This window comes from Puma concolor, chromosome A1, assembly GCF_028749965.1.
Source record: "Puma concolor isolate L17-30 chromosome A1, mPumCon1.1.hap2, whole genome shotgun sequence".
NCBI classification, from domain to species: domain Eukaryota; kingdom Metazoa; phylum Chordata; class Mammalia; order Carnivora; family Felidae; genus Puma; species Puma concolor.
In genome coordinates, this window is record NC_141667.1 from 118,888,219 (window position 1) to 118,905,995 (window position 17,777).

Sequence of the window (17,777 nt, forward strand, 5' to 3'; positions counted from 1 at the left end):
TGAGTTACAGACGGCAGTCAAGATTTTAGAAACAGCTGGCTGAAAACGATTGCCTGACTGGCGCGTGACACCCCTCCCCCCCACCCCAGGAACAGAGCCCACTTACATGTATGTTGTCCTCATTTATCATTTATGAGTCTCTGGGGCTTTGGCCCCACAGGGCTGCCGATCTGACCTGAGGCTTGCTAATGAGAGGCACCCGAGCAGCCCTGCTGCTCACCATTCAGTGCAGCGGAGACGCGTCACATAAGGCAGAGTCGGGTCCACGTTCTTCCACACTCTGCTCTCAGGAAACAAGCAAGGGGAGGGTCCAGAGGTGTCATCTGACACGGATGACAGCCTATTTATTTCCTAGGCAAAAGAGCCGGGGCAGGAAGACAGAAAGAAGCTGACTTCTGTAAGGACGAGCCGCGTGGAAGAGGGGATGCTGGCAGCTGCCTCCACAGACTCCAACTCCAGCACCATGAACGTGTCGTCTGCTCACCTCCACTTTGCCGGAGGGTACCTGCCCTCTGACTCCAAGGACTGGAGGACCATCGTCCCAGCTCTCTTGGTGGCCGTCTGCCTGGTGGGCTTCATGGGGAACCTTTGCGTGATTGGCGTCCTCCTTCATAGCGCTTGGAAAGGGAAGCCATCCATGATCCACTCCCTGATTCTGAATCTAAACCTGGCTGATCTCTCTCTCCTGCTGTTTTCTGCACCCGTCCGAGCGACAGCATACTTCAAAGGGGTTTGGGACCTAGGCTGGTTTGTCTGCAAGTCCTCTGACTGGTTCATCCACACGTGCATGGCAGCCAAGAGCCTGACGATCGTTGCCGTGGCCAAAGCATGCTTCATGTATGCGAGTGACCCAGCCAAGCAAGTAAGTATCCACAACTGCACCATCTGGGCAGTGCTGGTGGCCATCTGGGCTGTAGCTAGCCTGCTCCCCCTGCCAGAATGGTTCTTTAGCACCACCAGGCTTCATGCAGGTGTGGAAATGTGCCTCATGGACGTCCCCCCAGTGGCCGAAAAGTTCATGGCAATGTTTGGTAAGCTCTACCCTCTCCTGGTGTTTTGTCTTCCATTACTCTCTGCCAGTTTTTATTTCTGGAGAGCTTATGGTCAGTGTAAGAAACGAGGCACTAAGACTCAAAATCTGAGAAACCAGATGCGCTCCAGACAGCTCACAGTGATGTTGCTGAGTATCGCTGTCACCTCTGCTGTGCTGTGGCTCCCTGACTGGATAGCGTGGCTGTGGATCTGGCATCTGAAGGCTGGAGGCCCAGCCCCACCACAAGGTTTCATAGCCCTGTCTCAAGTCCTTATGTTTTCCATCTCTTCGGCAAATCCTCTCATTTTCCTAGTGATGTCAGAAGAGTTCAAGGAAGGCCTGAAAGGCTTGTGGAAATGGATGATAACCAAAAAACCACCAACTGCCTCAGAGTCTCAGAAAACACCAGCTGGTAACTCAAATGTCCCTCCCGACAATGTCCCATCTCCAGAGTCCCCAGCACCCATACCAGAGAGAGAGAAGCCTGGCTCTCCCTCCTCCAGTGTAGACAGAACGGAGAAGGCACAGATCCCCATCCTTCCTGATGTAGAGCAGTTTTGGCATGAGAGGGACACAGTCCCTTGTGTACAAGACAATGACCCTACCCCCTGGGAACATGACGATCAAGAGATGGGAGACTGTGATAAATAGATTAATTTTCCAAGCAAAACAAATTGTGATTAATGTATTTACTTGCACTGCTGCTTGTCGATACTGCACTTTATGACATAAACCATGGTCCAGTTACTAACTCTAGGAATTACAAAAATGCTTCACAGTATGCATTTTCAAAATGTGCCATCTGGTAAGTAGAACACCGTGTTAGGAGTCATGGTGATGTTTCAGAATTATATCCTGGCTATCCAAAGAATTAACTTCAGTGTTGTGTGAAGATGCTTCTGTCACACGTGAATAGAAATCCCAGACACTCTCTGTCCCTTGTTCGCAACTGCTCTCTTACTGGGTACTCCTTAGGACTACCCTGTACTGGCTGGAGTAGAGCTTATCTTTGTCAAAGGCTGGACTCCTTTACTTCTACCTTCTTCCTGAACCTGCTAGCCTTAACTTCACTCAGCAAACTTTATTTCACTTAAGCTCAAAATTTACTTTATGAAAATCCACGTAGATTTTCCATGCCTGAAGGTTGCCAGAATAAGGATCACCACTTCATTGTGGGCTGATTTCAAACCGTGGCTTATTTTGGCTAAGCTTCGCCTTACACTAAAACCTGCTTCGCTAGTCTTTGTAACGAGGTCTCCGTGAGTCTTCATTTGCTAAATCAGAGGATTTTTGCAGCTTAATTAGCATGACATTCTAAATTCTGATATGGAGAAAGAACTTTAAAAACTGCCCTTTCTCTTCCCAATTACCTACGCTTCCAAGATGCAGGAGCAAAGTACTCTTCTACAAGCTGCTATCAATCTGTTCCTCCCGATACCTCCTTTCTGTCAAGATAAATATAAACTGTAGTTAATGACAAAAGTATTAATTACTGAAGGCAATCCTCAAGTATAAAGAAGGAACGGAGATGGTGATCTTCCTTTTGTTAAATGGTACTAAATGTCCCCTGAACACTGAACTCACTGAACCCTGCCCAAGTTTTAAAATACCTCAGGGTCTTTGTTACAAAGATGATCAAGAGTAACAAGGAAAAAAAAAAAATAATAGGAAAAGAAAAAATTCCATGGATACAGGACAGAATTTGGCTAAGAATAGAAAACAAACAGCACAAAGGCAATGGAGAAAGAAAAGCAATACTACTAAATTTTGTGTTCCCAAACACTTTACCAATATAATTCAAGTAAAAGGCAACAACTTCATTTTACAACAAGGTAAATCATACCCAATAAAACAATCATTATGATACATTTCTTTCCCTATTAAACATAAGGACATTTATCCATGATTCTTGATTACTTTATAATGGAACTCTGGGGTATTTTCATTGTGGGGTTCCCTCAGAAAAAAAACTGCCATTTTGCCAAGCCATGGGGAAGTTAAAATACAAAAATATGCTGTGGATGGAATTTGTATTTTTTAAAAAATGTCCAGTCTATGGGTTTTAGGGTATGTTTTTTTGTCTTTACAAATGGTCGTGGTTTGCTTTCAACACAGAAGATAGGGCTGATTTCATTTTATCTGGTTCATTACAAATTTTTATTTTAAGGCTCACAAGATCACAAAGTACAATTTAACCCAAATACCCAAATACTGTTTTGTGAGACAGTTATACAAAGGGATTACCTTGAAAACTGTGGTGAACTATTTGAATTCGATTGTTCACTATATAATATAGTAAATGCTGGATGTGAGCTTCCACTGTTTTGACATTTTAACTTGTAAACAAATAAAAACAATTGCTTTACTTCAGATAGTTTTGGAGACTTAGAGCTGTCTTTGTCTTGAATGCGCCTTTCAAAATCATCACTTGGCACAATGGGGCTTTATGGGGAGGTCAGACCTTAGTATTGACATAGGTCTCAGGGTAAACTGTATCACATATCTTTAAGGAGTTTGACAGTAAGCGCCAAGTCAAGATGCAGATACTGAAACAGTGTAATTATGATGACCTTTTCATTAAAAACCTAATATACAGAGTCCTGACTTGGTCTTTTAAAGAAATCTGCATAGTAAAGCTTGATTTGCACCTTAAATGAACAGTCAATCCCAAATACTTTACAACAGAAGTAGGAAATTAGGATAGGTATCACCAAACCGTTGTTTTTGTTGTTTTTTTTTTTTTCACACTTTTCAACTGTGAGAAACAAAACAGTGAGTGGGCAAACACCACTACGTGGAATTCAAAACAAAATAAAGCCTTCTAAGAGCTTTTACTTCTGCTGGCCAGTGATATTCCTACAACAGCTGTGCTCCTTTTGGCAAACACTTCAGTTTCATGCCTCACAGAACTTAAAAATCACTCAATGGGTTTATACAAATGACCTTCAAAAAAGGGGGGGGAAAGGGGAAAAACTATCTTGTTCATTTTCAAATTGTACAGGTTAGGACCTTAGTCAGTTAATTCCAGTTTCTCACATACATGATTTCCGTAACAATTAATATATTTAAGCTAAGTACTAAGTAATGTTAAGTGTGAATGAGTCTGTATGCATGTGATCTGTCTGTGTGCACAGAACATACAATCTACTGGTATTTCCTCATTTTAGGTTTTGCTGCAATCACAGGAGATGGGAGAGAAAAGGGAAGATAAGTTATCCAATTAACCCATTTTTCTTAAACATGGATGTGGTACTCTGAAATGAGAAATCTATGAAGGAATGAGACGGGAATCTTTAAAGTGGGGAGGTACAGCTAGAAAGAGCGAGTGGAGGTCAAAGGTATGTTCCACGGTATGATGTGCAGGGCACACTGAAAGGGTGCCAAGAAGGCTTCACCATCAATTGTGTTAACATAGAGACAAAAACAAGAAAACACACAAACAAAAAACCAGCATCTTCTTGCTATGAGGCAGTAGGATATTGCTAAGAGACTGAGCACCAAAATGGTTCTTTACAAATTCCTTCCCTTTTATACTGCAAATAATTTATTATATTCAAGCCTTTAAAAACTATGTGATATATAGGATTGGAAGTCAACTTTCTCTGTGCCAAATTACAGTTGCTACTGCTTTAATGAACAGGTTTAAAAGATGTCTTTGTTATAGGTTCCACAACAATAATCATATACAATCCACACATATAAAAAGGGTTGGTTTATTGTAGTTCAAATACATAAACTGAACATTCAAACATCTTAAAATTAAACTTTAGAAACAAAAGTTTAACATTCAAACTGGAGTATAGTTTACAGGGAACACCCAAGAAAGATAATTTGTTGTCTAATCCAGAATATTTGATAAAGATCACTTAATGGTAAATAAAACGTGTTTAACCATCAGTCCTATTCTGGCCAACATGTTAGTTATGACCGTGGTTCCATACCTGAGAAGAAATTACTAAATAAATCTTCTCTTAGGCTAAACAAGACTTGGCCTAGAATTCAGAGGGGGTAATCAAAGCACATAAGTGAACAAACAAAACTAAAGTGTTCTTTAGAGACAAAGGTAAAAGTATGTCCATTATAATAATCTTAGCCTCTGGAAGATAAGAATTCAATTTTCAGTGTTTTCTCTTTTACCCGCTTTAAAAAACAAAATCAAAACAAAACAAACCCTAACTTAGGTTTTCTTGGAGTCTGTGGTATTTGCATCTTGCAAGTTCAAACCACAAATGCTCTTACGTCTTGCATGTTTAACACTGCTAGAAAGAACGTCACCAAAAGTCACTGACTTCCACACCTCATAAAAGGATGATTTTTAGCTTCAAGATTTTAGATTTACTAGAGACAGCCTATATTTGAGTATGTATGTCAGTCATGCCACACAAAGAAAAGCATAAATTATTTCCAAAGTGTTCTCTGTTCAGAAACTGTTCACGAATGCTTCTCCTTCTGTTCGTCAGATGGTTCTCCAATAGTCTGACTAATGCACATACATGTAAAAACCTGGAAATTGGCTCATGCAAGCGTTTTTGAATTAAGATACCCCTGTGGAAGAGTACTGAGAATTATTTTGTTGATCGTCTCGTGGGCTCTGACGCTGTGGGAGGTGGGGGTGGACCCCGGCGATCCAGGTCATCCACATAGGCCACAATCAGTTTACGCCTCTCTTCTGGCACACAGTCTAGTACTAGATACCGTTTGTCGTTCTGCAAAATTTTTTCTACATCTTTCAGGTGCTGATCAGATTCCTGGATTAGCTTTTTGGATCTGAAATAAGAAAACAAGTCCAAGAATTACTGACTGCTGTTCACAGGTCTTTCAGAAATGAGCTGGAAATGTCCATCTAGTTCCTAATTGTGTTTCCATTTTTTTTTTTTTTTTTAAGAAAAATTTCACTGCAGTGGTCACCTTTGTAAATCGCCTCAGCAAAGACTCCAAGGAGTGAAAGGGCCTCAGAAGCTGAATTACCCTCCCACCCCTACTGGTGGTCCCTCCAGATCAGGGCTGAGGGTGGGTGGGTAAATCTTGCCCGTGCTGTACCTGTTCTGTGGATGAACAGAGGACTTCAGTCTGCGGGGCTGCCAATCCCAGCATCTTTCACAAGCTTTCACTTTCACATCTTTCACTAAATTAACTATAAAAATGTAGAAAGAAGTCTTACTTCACATCTAATTTAAAAGCCCAAGCTGATGCAAAACATTAAGGATCCTGACCAAAAAATCCAATGACAAAATACCTAAAAACCACACCCTCAGCACTATCTATCCTCCCGTGCACATACCCTTCATTAAGATGTTTCCAATTTTTCTCTTAAAGGAAGAAAAGCTGGAGCATGAAACAAAACTGCTTTCCTGTGCACTGACTGCTAAGCATTGAGCATTGTAAACTTGTTTTCCTGATGGTAAAACGGTTGGGAATGTGGAACTACTGGGCACGTTACAGAGAAATCTTGTCTAGAAACTGATTTTTATCGTTTAAAATTTGTATTTAAAAGTATCCAGCAAACTGCTATCATCTGGAAAAAAAAAAGGTTTTGCTGAGCTTAAGAGGATTTCAAGCTTAAGAAATGTTCCACAACACTGAATAGTCTTCACAGGAGGCAGAGACAATGGACAGTGAAGGACTGTTTAAGAAATCTCTTCACAAATACAACTCTTATCAAGCGGGGGGTACTCCTAAAAAAGCAGTGAAGTAAAAACAAAAGTGTGTTTAAAAAACTGGATGGGTGGGTAACACAAAATAAGAATTGACATCTGGGCCCTTTCTTTAAAAAAAAAAAAAAAAAAAAGTAAGGTAGACATGGGCTGTATTTGGCCTTTAATAAAATTGGCTTCTTCTTATTCCTAAAAATTAATAATGTCAACATGTGTGTGAATGCATAGAATGCTCTGGCCATTAGAGTAAGGACTAGTAAAGACAATGACTGCGGATATGAAACATTTCATTGCACACACCTATATGTTATAAATTTGGTCTCTTTCAAAAGCGTCCTGAAGTCAGCTTTGGCTGTGATGTACTTGTCTCTGATGTATTCTTCAAACTCTCTTTGTTTTTTCTGCAAAAGGACAGTAAGATTTAAAAAAAAAAAGTCACAAATTCCAAAATTACTATCAATTATTTATTAAACCGGTAATTTGTAAGTCACATCATAAATAATTCCAAAGAAAAAGGCTAGAAAGTACATTTTTGTTCACGCAGCATTCATTAAACTGCAAAATATGCAATGTACATTTTTAAGGCAAAAAGAAGCCAAGAACAAGGAACCACTCAATATATTAGCAGTAGCTAAAGCCCGAGGGCTTGCAATGTGCTACACTGTGCTGAGGGTTTTATCAGGATATCTCCTTTTGTGTTCCTAACAACCTCAAGTGGTAGACACTCTTGAAAATAAAGAAATTAAGGGGGTATTTCCTGTAGACTGTACTTCTATCTTCTAACACCAAGACAATAATGTGGTATAACTTATGGAGAACCCCAAATAACATTCATAACTTAGTACTAACTGATCCTGAGCATTTAGCTTTTCTAGTAAGGAACAGGCATCATGGGTATAAACTCTTTGGGCTAATATTAATAATGACAATAATAATAATATTAAAAAGTATTATTGTCAATTTAAACAATCAGAAAAGTTAGAAACTAAGACTAGACCTGTCAGCTATCGGTCCACCACTCTTTCCCAGCCATGTGTACTTTGTGGTCCACACATCTACAATCCATCTTTTTTTTTTTTTTTTAATTTTTTTTTTCAACGTTTATTTATTTTTGGGACAGAGAGAGACAGAGCATGAACGGGGGAGGGGCAGAGAGAGGGAGACACAGAATCGGAAACAGGCTCCAGGTTCTGAGCCATCAGCCCAGAGCCTGACGCGGGGCTCGAACTCACGGACCGTGAGATCGTGACCTGGCTGAAGTCGGGACGCTTAACCGACTGCGCCACCCAGGCGCCCCTACAATCCATCTTAAGGAAACGGGGAAGAATAATAGCTCTATGGGGTTGTGCACCCTAGACCTAGAGAAACCAACTGGGAAAGGAGAATGATGGGGAGAAGGAACAAATGAAAGGCCAAGGGATAAAATAAGACTGCGGTCAGCTACCCTATCCTTGGCATCATTCACTATTTCAGAACCCAGGGGAGCTCATTTTCCACACAGGAGTGAGAGCGTCCCAGAACAGGGCTCAGCTTCTATAAACTTCCCCCATCTGCAGTTCCTCTACTCCAGTCTCCGGGGCATGTAACAACAAAAGATCACATTATGGCATTCTGCTAACATGGCTCTGGTGCTCTGACAGCCTGGTATCCATGGCCAGGTTGAAAATGTCTATGTAGTGGGACCTGACTATACCAGAAACAAAAACTACAGCTTCAGTAAAGCTCTAACATCCCAGAACACAGGCTTAACCCCAAGGATGACATTTTTACAGTTTCTACTTTGCTGTCTTATTAATGTATAGTGCAAGATAAAAAAAATATGACCTTAAAATTCAGATTTACTTCTCATACTCTTAAGTTATTCACTTAAAACCATCAATGTCAGTTTAATCAAAATACATACTGGTGGTGCTGATTAAGCCCACATTTAATATTTATCAACTGACAGTAAATCTCAGACAAAATCCTCTTACCCTGTCACTGGAGGAGAACTTAATGCACCGAGGATCTTCCTTAATGATTTTTTTTACTTCTTTCCATGTGGATGTTAAGGTAATCTTTGAAAGGCAAGGAATAAAAAACACAAATACAACTCACTTTCATCGCAAAGATCAAATGGCGGCAGCACATACGGTACACAGTATTGCACGCTGGCCTACAATCTCCTGTAATAATGCCCAAATGTAATTGGACTAGCTAGAGACAGGAAGCAGCTTTAATACAATTTCTTTTTGTTGTTGGCCACCAGAGTTATATTCATGGTCCTATTTCAAGGTGGCCTAAGACAATCACCTGCAAACCCTGAATCCCCATAGGCAACACTGTAACTTCTGAAGAAACCACCACCAAAAGGAGATCAGGTATCAGAAGAAAACGTGAACGACGGAGGGAAGAAAGGGACCATGGGACGAAACTGAAAATGGAGCAAAAGATGCAATCCACTCAGTCTATCATTCTATCATTAGGAGGGATCAATGATCACACAACAAAGCCCAATATCAATCACCAGGAATGTGAAAACTGCGGCAGGAAGTAATTTCTAAATAGTTAAGAATGCCATTAACATTTTACTTAAAAAAGAAAAGAAAAAAAAAAAACAGAAAAGAAAGTGTATAAAACCCATGCATTCCAGTAAGAGATCTAAAGACCACGACACTACGATGTTTTTGGAATTATTCTTTTTTTTTTTTTTTTTTTAATTTTTTTTTTCAACGTTTATTTATTTTTGGGACAGAGAGAGACAGCATGAACGGGGGAGGGGCAGAGAGAGAGGGAGACACAGAATCGGAAACAGGCTCCAGGCTCTGAGCCATCAGCCCAGAGCCCGACGCGGGGCTCGAACTCACGGACCACGAGATCGTGACCTGGCTGAAGTCGGACGCTTAACCGACTGCGCCACCCAGGCACCCCTGGAATTATTCTTAAAGACCCATTTAGATTAAAACAAGGAAAATAAGAGACTTACTGCAGAAGTTTCATCCAGAAGTTGCCTAAAGTGCTCCCTCTTCTTTTTGGTAAGTGCTTCAATGTGTTCATTAAAAAGTTTCTCTTTCTCCTCTCTTTCCAACAAGGATCCAGATTCCCAACGGTGATCTTTTCGGAGAGTCCTCCGAGTATCAGACCATGACACATCTGAAGAACGTACCTAAAAACGTACCAACAAATTCTATCACCAAAGATCTCTTTTTTCACATTTCAACAATAAAAGGCTTATTTATTTAGTTTAGGAATGATACAATTAATAACGGAAGCTTCTGGTGACTCCACCTTAAACAGTCACACCAGAAATCCCACCTCTCAGAGCTCACCCAAGCAAGCTATCAAGTATGGATTCAGAGGTGTAGAAAGATGAAGAGAATTACTTTAATCGTACTTAGGCACTCTATTTAACATCTTACCAACCTTCAGTAGGAGAAATAGATAGAAATAAAACAGGAAATATCTTGCTACAGGACTAAAGAGGTGACAGGAAAAAAAACCCACCAACAGATCTTGAGCTCAAATTTGTACTTATCAACTACATACTGGAAGTGACATTTCAAAGCATAAGCAAGAATTAACATGGTAAGAGAAGACGTGACAGATCAGGCTGGTTCAACAACCAGCACAAGGCTATACTTCACTGCTGGTAATGGCAATACAAGTTACTGCTAGTTACACCACTGCCAATGCTAAGAAATATGGGAGGCTAAAAAGACAGAAAGGTGAGAAAGAATAAAAATATAAAAACATTTATTTAATCAACATTTATCAAGCACCGAAAAATGAGTCAGCTAAACATGGAGCTTGGTACTGGAAAAACAAAGGAAGACACTACCCCTTCCTTCAAAGGACTCAACTTTTTTAAGAGAAGAGAGGCAAGTAAGCAAGTAACGGCAAAAGCACATAATAAGTGCTGTGAGGTATATGCTGACCACAGGGCAGGCAAAGGGAACAGTGAAAACAAATCTGCCTTAGATGGGTCAAGATCAGCCTCACAGAAGAGATATTTGGGTGTGCTCTTGAAAAATGAGTTTTCAAGCGCACTCAAAGTATTCTAGGTGGAGGGATTAGCATGACTAATGCCAGAATTCATTAGGTGTAAATATGGTTCATTAGAACTAAGTGCAGAAAGGCTAGAGCTTAAAGGGGCAAGAGAGAAAACCAAAGAGGGTAACATAACATGAAGGTGGTGGGGGAGTTAAGGAATGAAGTCATATATTATGCTAAGACAACTGAATTTTAAATGTTTGCAACCACTAAGAGTAGAGAAGCTTCTCTCTGTGAAAGCAACAGGGAGAGTGACAAAATCAGATTTGGTTTTTAGGATGATTTCTGTGACTGCGATAAAGAAAATGAATGTGAGGAAAAGTAAACGCAGGGAAAGAAATCAGTGAATGACTGTAACTAGCCAGAGAACAGAAAGAGGAAACTCAAAACATACCAGCAGAAGCAAGGGAAGAAATCCAAAGAACTGACAGTAGTAGTAACAAGAAGAGTCCTTATGAAAGAGAGAAAAGAAATAGTAGGAGAGATGGTGACACAGAGACGGGACAAAACATGTGGAACAGCAGAGTGGCCTCGGTGCACTGGCTCTACAGACAAAACCCTACACACCTCAGCAACCCTGGGTGATGTGCAGAAGCGCTGGCAAGAAAATTCCAGAGTATCTATCTCCTGGGGTCAGTACACCTCCAGTCTAGACCTCATACCATTTACACGTACAATCATTCATCACCACAGTGGTGACCCTAAATCACCAAGCAAAAGGTTTAATTCTATTCAGCACATTTTGTTTATTACTATGGCATGTAAGTGTGTGATAATTTAAGATGACTTCCATCAAGAATAAAAAGTTATCTTTGACACTAAAAGATTATACATCTTTATATGTACAAAGAAACTTCTGAAAATGTTAAATAACAATGGTTTTCTTATTCTAGTGGGTGCTAATACTATTTTAAAACACTTTATGAAACTTACCAAATTATATCTCTCAGATTCCATTTAAAGAATATTAAAATTTGCACTAACAAGACAACCTAATAGATCTCTAATATCCAGTACTTAAGGGACAGGGCTGGGGGGGGGGGGGGGGAGGAGCGGGGAGTGAGAGGAATATATACCATGTCAGATAAAAGAGCCTTGAAATTCTGGATAGCTTCTTCTCGTTTGTGTTGCTCTCTCTCTCGATCTATTTCTTTTGTTTGTTCTGAACGTGCCTTTTGAACCTCTCTTTCTCGTTCTCGAAGGCTTGCCTCAATGCGGGCTTGCCTTTCAAGCTCCTTTTCTTTTTCTGAGTCCAAATTCTATAAAGTAAAATTACATTATCAAGATATGTTTCCAGAGTAAGTGGCTTGCCAAATACAGAATTTCAAACCTGGGTTTTACCAAGAATATACATTAACACTGTACCTCGTTTCCAAATCAACTACATGTGCTAGAGATCCTTATATTAATTATACTGACAGGAAAAATTCCAAATCCCAAACAGCAGCTAATACCTTTATGATGCAATTAAGAATTTTCTTATTCCATATTTATAGTATAAATAAACACAATAGTTACCTTGGCTATTTTTTCAATGTACTGTTTGAAAAGGTCTTCTCTCATTGAAGAACTATCCACTGCCTTGTAACGTGGATCACTTTCTACTTTGTCTTTTACTTTGCTCCATCGGGACTGACTGTCCAAGTGATGATTAGATAACAGTTCAAAGAAATCCGATTTAATCTGTATTTCAAAACATATCAGGGAATGGGGGGTGGGGGGAATCCACCATGAGAAATTCCTCATATGCAAATGTTTACAACCAGAAAAAATTGTTCACTTACCTTAAAGATGAGAATAATAACTTTTTAAATTCATTTATTTATAGTGGAATAAATTTTAGTCAAAAAGAGTATTAGAATTGCTCTTTCATGATAAATATAAAAACCAACAGACATAAACTCTCATTTAAAATCTACCAAACTCAAGATAAATCATTTTCTCCAAATTATTCAAATACAGAAAAAAAATTTTTTTAGGTTTTTAACTTTTTCATTTCAGCAATGCCACGTTTTTATAAGAGAGAAGAATTTATATTTATTTTTAGATAATAATCAGGCTTATGAACTGACAGTAAACTACATTTTAATATCAAGTTAATAATAATGACTTATTTTAAAAAGTAGATGAATATAATTTTTGTTTGTTACAATAGGGGAATTTAGAAATAGATGAGCACAAATAATAAGTCTCATTCATTAGAAACTTGGAACGGTACTGCCAAATGTCTAAAAACAAGTAAAACGCAGGGTAAATTTTTGTATTTTAATTAATAAAAAATCAATGCCTGTACCCTTATATATAAATTATAGGATTTCTATGATCATAATTAATCATTACTTTAAAAACTATATTCAGATTTTTGGTATTTTTTAGCATTAAACATGTATACCTTTATAACTCAAATCTGTTAATAAATTAACATTCTGAGCCAATCAAGTACCAACTCAGTAAAATTACACCAAGGTTATTAAAAGATACTAATCCTTTGGTAGCAACATGTACAATACTTAGAATCCTTCTCCCAAACTGTAATTCTTATTTTTTTAAATAGGGGATAAAGAAATAAAGAAAGCGTTTATTTTTACATAACTTTGAGGACCTGTTTTAAAATTCAGTATCATTCAAGTTATCTTGTACTCCTATGAGGGGAGACACCAGAGGCAGCCAGTCAATTCAATAGAGAAGTCAGACCATGTCAAGAACCTCTCTTCCCTGTAGGAATTAAACATGCTGGCTTCCCACGTGACCAAAGGAATCAGAAATTAGAAATGGAATCACATTCTTTCTGCCTATTCCAAACTCTCATTTCCCCTAACAGAGAATTAAGAGAGGATAATGTCGTTTCTGGAAAACACTAGTAAGATTATAAGAAAAGAGTTTCTTTCCTATTAGAGAATTTTTTAAAAACCAAGAGCTAATCAGCTGTGGATTTCTTTTACTACTGAACTTGGCTCTTGACTTTGTAGTAATAAGAAATACTCATAAATCCAGTATTTTCACACAATGAAAAAGCAACTACTTGATATAGTGATGTAACAATTTTTCTGTTCATCTTGTCTACTTTGTATCTGACATGATGAACACCAAATTCCTAGATGCCTGTGAAAACTAGAAAGCAAAATTTACAAAATTTATGTTAAATAAAACATGCAAGCTACTTTAAACAGGAATCTTTCCAAGCCAATTTCCAAGTCAATTTATATTGACTTAAGACAATTTTCAAATATTAGACACAAAGCCTACAAATGATTATCTTACAGTTTTAAAAATGTGTGATGTATAAACAGTGAATTTTAAATAAAATTAAATTTTAACTTCCTCTCACTGTGGATATTACCATTACAGGCTATACATGGCTTACCAAAGCTGCCATTTGTATGAGAACTATCAACAACTGCATAAATGTCAAAAAATTTAAGTTACCCATTAGCAGCAATCCAAGACTCCACATTCCCAATTTTCTTCTCTCCCCAAATCAAAGTACCTTACCATCTAGGCTGTTCACTTTAACAGGGAAAAACAGTCTCCTAAGCCTAATGTACTGTAACATACTTAACTTGTTCAGAAGAAAATTTAAGTGAGGAAAGAGAGAAAAATGCACTTCATGAGAGGATTAACTCTATTGTGTGCAACTTCAAATGTGTTGTTCCAAAAGGTATCTTATTTGAACCACAGTTTAATAAAAATGGGTTATACAGTATAATAAAATTTAAAAAACCTTGAAGGTAGCTACTTTGGCAGACAAAACAGTCTAGCAGAAGTAAGCAGAATTTTAGGGGCATTTTTTATAAAATGGAAAATTACCAGTGAAAGCTACCTGCAAATGATTTTTCTCTTTAGCTTGAAAATGTCTACCAAAGGTGGGGGCTACTTCACCAAAAGTCAGTGTCCTTTACAGGTTTTTGACTTAGCAAAAAGCTTTTATTATCTGGCTGTTAACTGCATTACCTCAATACTACAAACAGCAATTAGAGAATCATAAGAATAAAGAAAGCAAACTCCAATAAACTAGCACCATGCTACGAGCACTAATCTTACTATTCAATTACATACAGCTAAAATGGGGTTTTAAAAAAAAACAGTATAGACAATATACTTCATAGGGATAATCATTAAAAGTCATGAAGAAAGTAATAAAACTTCATTAACCAGCTACTTCTCAGACCGTGAATATAAAATACACTGTATTTAAACTCTTAAAGATTTGTTCCCAGGGCCTAGTTAGTAAGTAATTTTGCATTCTTTAAATTGGCTGAGAAAGTTTCACTTATTTCCTGCCTCTTTTTTAAAAATTTAGTAAAGGTACAAAGCCAAACCTATAACTTAGAGAATTATTTTACAATCAAAAGAAAGTAAAGCTGAATACAGTAGGTTTATTTAGATGCAGTATCTATTTAATTTACTTTAACACATTTTGGGCACAACTCTCATCACTTCATAAGGAAAAAAGACTAAAAAAATGTAAAGTACCGGAACTGCGGGAGGCTAAAGTCACCACACAGAGATACCAATTCTTTCCTCACTAGGGAATCCCATAATACTTTGCGTATCAGTGATTGACAGCTGTCAGACTGAACTGATTGACAGGCCGCACAGCACAAAACTGTAAAGTCTATCCACTTGTTATAAAACAGAATACACAAAATAGTTACAAAAAGAGTGTTTAGAAAAAGAACATTGGTTATAAATGCAAAGAGAAAAACATTCAATTTGTATAAAAGCAATCACACAGTATCAACTATTTATTTTACTTGGTATTCTTTAATCAAATAAGGTATTACCAAAAGTCAAAAGTAGCAAACAATACATTAACATGATTCTAATTCAGCATACACAATGTTTACACAGAACTCAATTCTGCACATTTCCTGAGAAGCATAATCATTTGTGGAAAAAAAAAAGTTAACGGTGAAATAATAATTCTGGAAGAATCTCCACTGAAGCCCAAGAAACCAGATAATCAGGAAATTTCAGATATTTCTGACAAAAGTTATTTCACCCAATACTGTTGCTATTTACAGTGCAGGAGGCTTGAGCCCATTAAGAATGGTATTACTTCCCTCATGACATTTCTTAATAGAATTTGTGATGTTTTAACTTTCTGGAATGAGAGCCCATTCTAAATGTCAAAAATGATTAGGCTTCAGAGGTTCTTCATCTCCATCCACAAAGCACACAGGGGGACTAAGGAGAGTGGGTGCGTGTTCTGATGGCCCGCGCACCTCCGGTGCGGTCTCCACCCGCCTGCCTCCCCAGTGGTGAGCTCCTCTCCACTCCTGACACCACTACCAAGTGACATTTGGAATTCATTAATCTTTCATAGCTGACCTTTATTTCTGATAAGCAATAATTTATATGTAAGATATGTTTACTAAAAGATTAGAAAGTCACTAAAATGCTATCTGTTAGAAGGCAAAAAAGATAAAAAAGCTTTTTAAAATTTAAAGGTTACCGCTTATTAGGAATCTTGAATTTTAGCAGGCACCAGTGAGTAGAAAGATCTAACAGTCAGTTCCGGGTGTACTGGGCAAACTCAGTATTAATAAAATTTAAAGCAAATCTATGTACTTTAGTAAACTTATTAAAATGAGCATTATGGAAGTAAAGTGACTGAATACACACACGTAAACAACTGTAAAAGTGAACTTACAAAGCTAACCAGTCTGGGGGTCCTGTGATCTATGCCCATGAATGAGATCAGAAAAACATGGCCCCAGCTTAGTCTCTTCCCATTCACGCTCCTGTCAATCACCTCATCTTACCTTCTCACCTCTGGTCTTCGAATCTTCTTTCTCTTTCTTCCTTGCAGCTGCCACAAATTCATTAAACAAGGCTTCTCGATCTTTCATCTTTTCAATTGCTTTGAATCTTGAATCTTTAGCATGCTTGGCTGCAAATTCACTAAAAGTAGCTCTGTAACAAAATGGCAAGTGTGCTAACTTTGGTAGAGCTATTTCTGCTTATAGAAAGGTATAGAAGAAGATACCATTTTTCCAGCCAGAATATGTGCCAAAGACTCACTAAGTCCCAACATTTGCCTAAAGAGTAAACAATGAGCTACAGAAAGGAGTACAAGAGGGCTAAAGGGTGAAAATGTCGTTGGTGATTTGTACGCTGTCAAGCATGACACTGGGGGATAACACATCAGAGAACAAAAAATGTATGTGCTTCAAGAGACTTAAGAGCTCATCTATTTCCACACTAAGAAGAGGCTGAGTCTTGCTTCTAGCCATGGTGGAGTTAACTACCGAATTAGATCTCCTTCCAGAAACAACTGAGAAAGAAGACAAATGTATGAGGCAAATGATTCCAAAACAGTGCATAATAGGTAGGGTAGTAGTAAGACTGAGGAAAGGCCCACTGCCCTATGCCGCAGGACAATTTCCCAAGGTACAGAGAGCTACAGTCCAAGCAGAGTACAGCAGTCCCAATAGCTACAAGTAGTAAAGATCAGAGTCTGGGTGTTAAAATGGCAAGGGAAGAAGCTCTAGAAAGATAGTACCCAGTAAATATACCACAAGGCGATTCCCCATGAATAGATGGCCAAGGCTGAAGGGTACAATAGCAGGGAAAAAACGCATCCCCTGCCAAAGTGCTACCTGGTTAAGAGCAAAAAACAAATGTTAGAAACTGAGTAGTGCAGAAAAAGAACAGCATTAGGACACTAAAGTCCACAAAAGCTGCACAATGGAGACAAAGCTGGACTGTTGAGAAACTTCCAACTTCTGAGACCCACACTAACAAAGCCTTAAATCAAAGCTATATTCAGGTGATCAGCCTGTAACTAAACTGCCTGCGAAAACAAAAATCCACTCTTCAGAGTAAGGGAACAGACTTTCAGAGTCTCTATAATCCACTATTTTCAATATTCAATCAGACAACACTAAACATACAAAGAGTGTATAACCCAAATCAAAAAAATTTTTCAATCCACAGAAACTGAACTGAAAATGCCCAGACGCTGTTCTGGAAGAGACAAATCCTTTAAAAATATTGTAATTATATTGAAAGAATTTAAGAAAAATAGATTCAAAGAACTAAAAACATGGCCTTAATGA

At 38.3% G+C, this 17,777-nt stretch overlaps 2 protein-coding genes across 10 annotated transcripts in view; one reads left to right on the forward strand and one right to left on the reverse strand.

Moving 5' to 3' along the window:
* The first annotated feature begins 418 nt into the window (after positions 1–418).
* GPR151 (G protein-coupled receptor 151) lies at positions 419–1,746 on the forward strand. Its single transcript, XM_025925012.2, has one exon. The coding sequence runs from the start codon at positions 425–427 to the stop codon at positions 1,682–1,684; it is 1,260 nt and encodes a 419-aa protein (XP_025780797.1). The 5' UTR covers positions 419–424; the 3' UTR covers positions 1,685–1,746.
* Positions 1,747–4,729: 2,983 nt separating this feature from the next.
* The window catches only part of TCERG1 (transcription elongation regulator 1), a 61,956-nt gene continuing 48,908 nt past the window's right edge, over positions 4,730–17,777 (reverse strand). For all 9 annotated transcript variants that reach the window (XM_086701249.1, XM_086701239.1, XM_086701230.1 and 6 more), the window contains 7 exons: positions 16,482–16,632; positions 12,235–12,399; positions 11,793–11,975; positions 9,653–9,832; positions 8,661–8,744; positions 6,988–7,088; positions 4,730–5,800 (listed from right to left, as the gene is read on the reverse strand). In XM_086701249.1, coding sequence (XP_086557375.1) covers positions 5,599–5,800; positions 6,988–7,088; positions 8,661–8,744; positions 9,653–9,832; positions 11,793–11,975; positions 12,235–12,399; positions 16,482–16,632 — 1,066 coding nt within the window. In that variant the 3' untranslated portion in view covers positions 4,730–5,598. The remainder of the gene's footprint in view (positions 5,801–6,987; positions 7,089–8,660; positions 8,745–9,652; positions 9,833–11,792; positions 11,976–12,234; positions 12,400–16,481; positions 16,633–17,777) is intronic.

Excerpts from the sequence above, each read along its gene's own strand:
- GPR151 (XM_025925012.2), top strand. The coding sequence starts at position 425 with ATGCTGGCAGCTGCCTCCACAGACTCCAACTCCAGCACCATGAACGTG.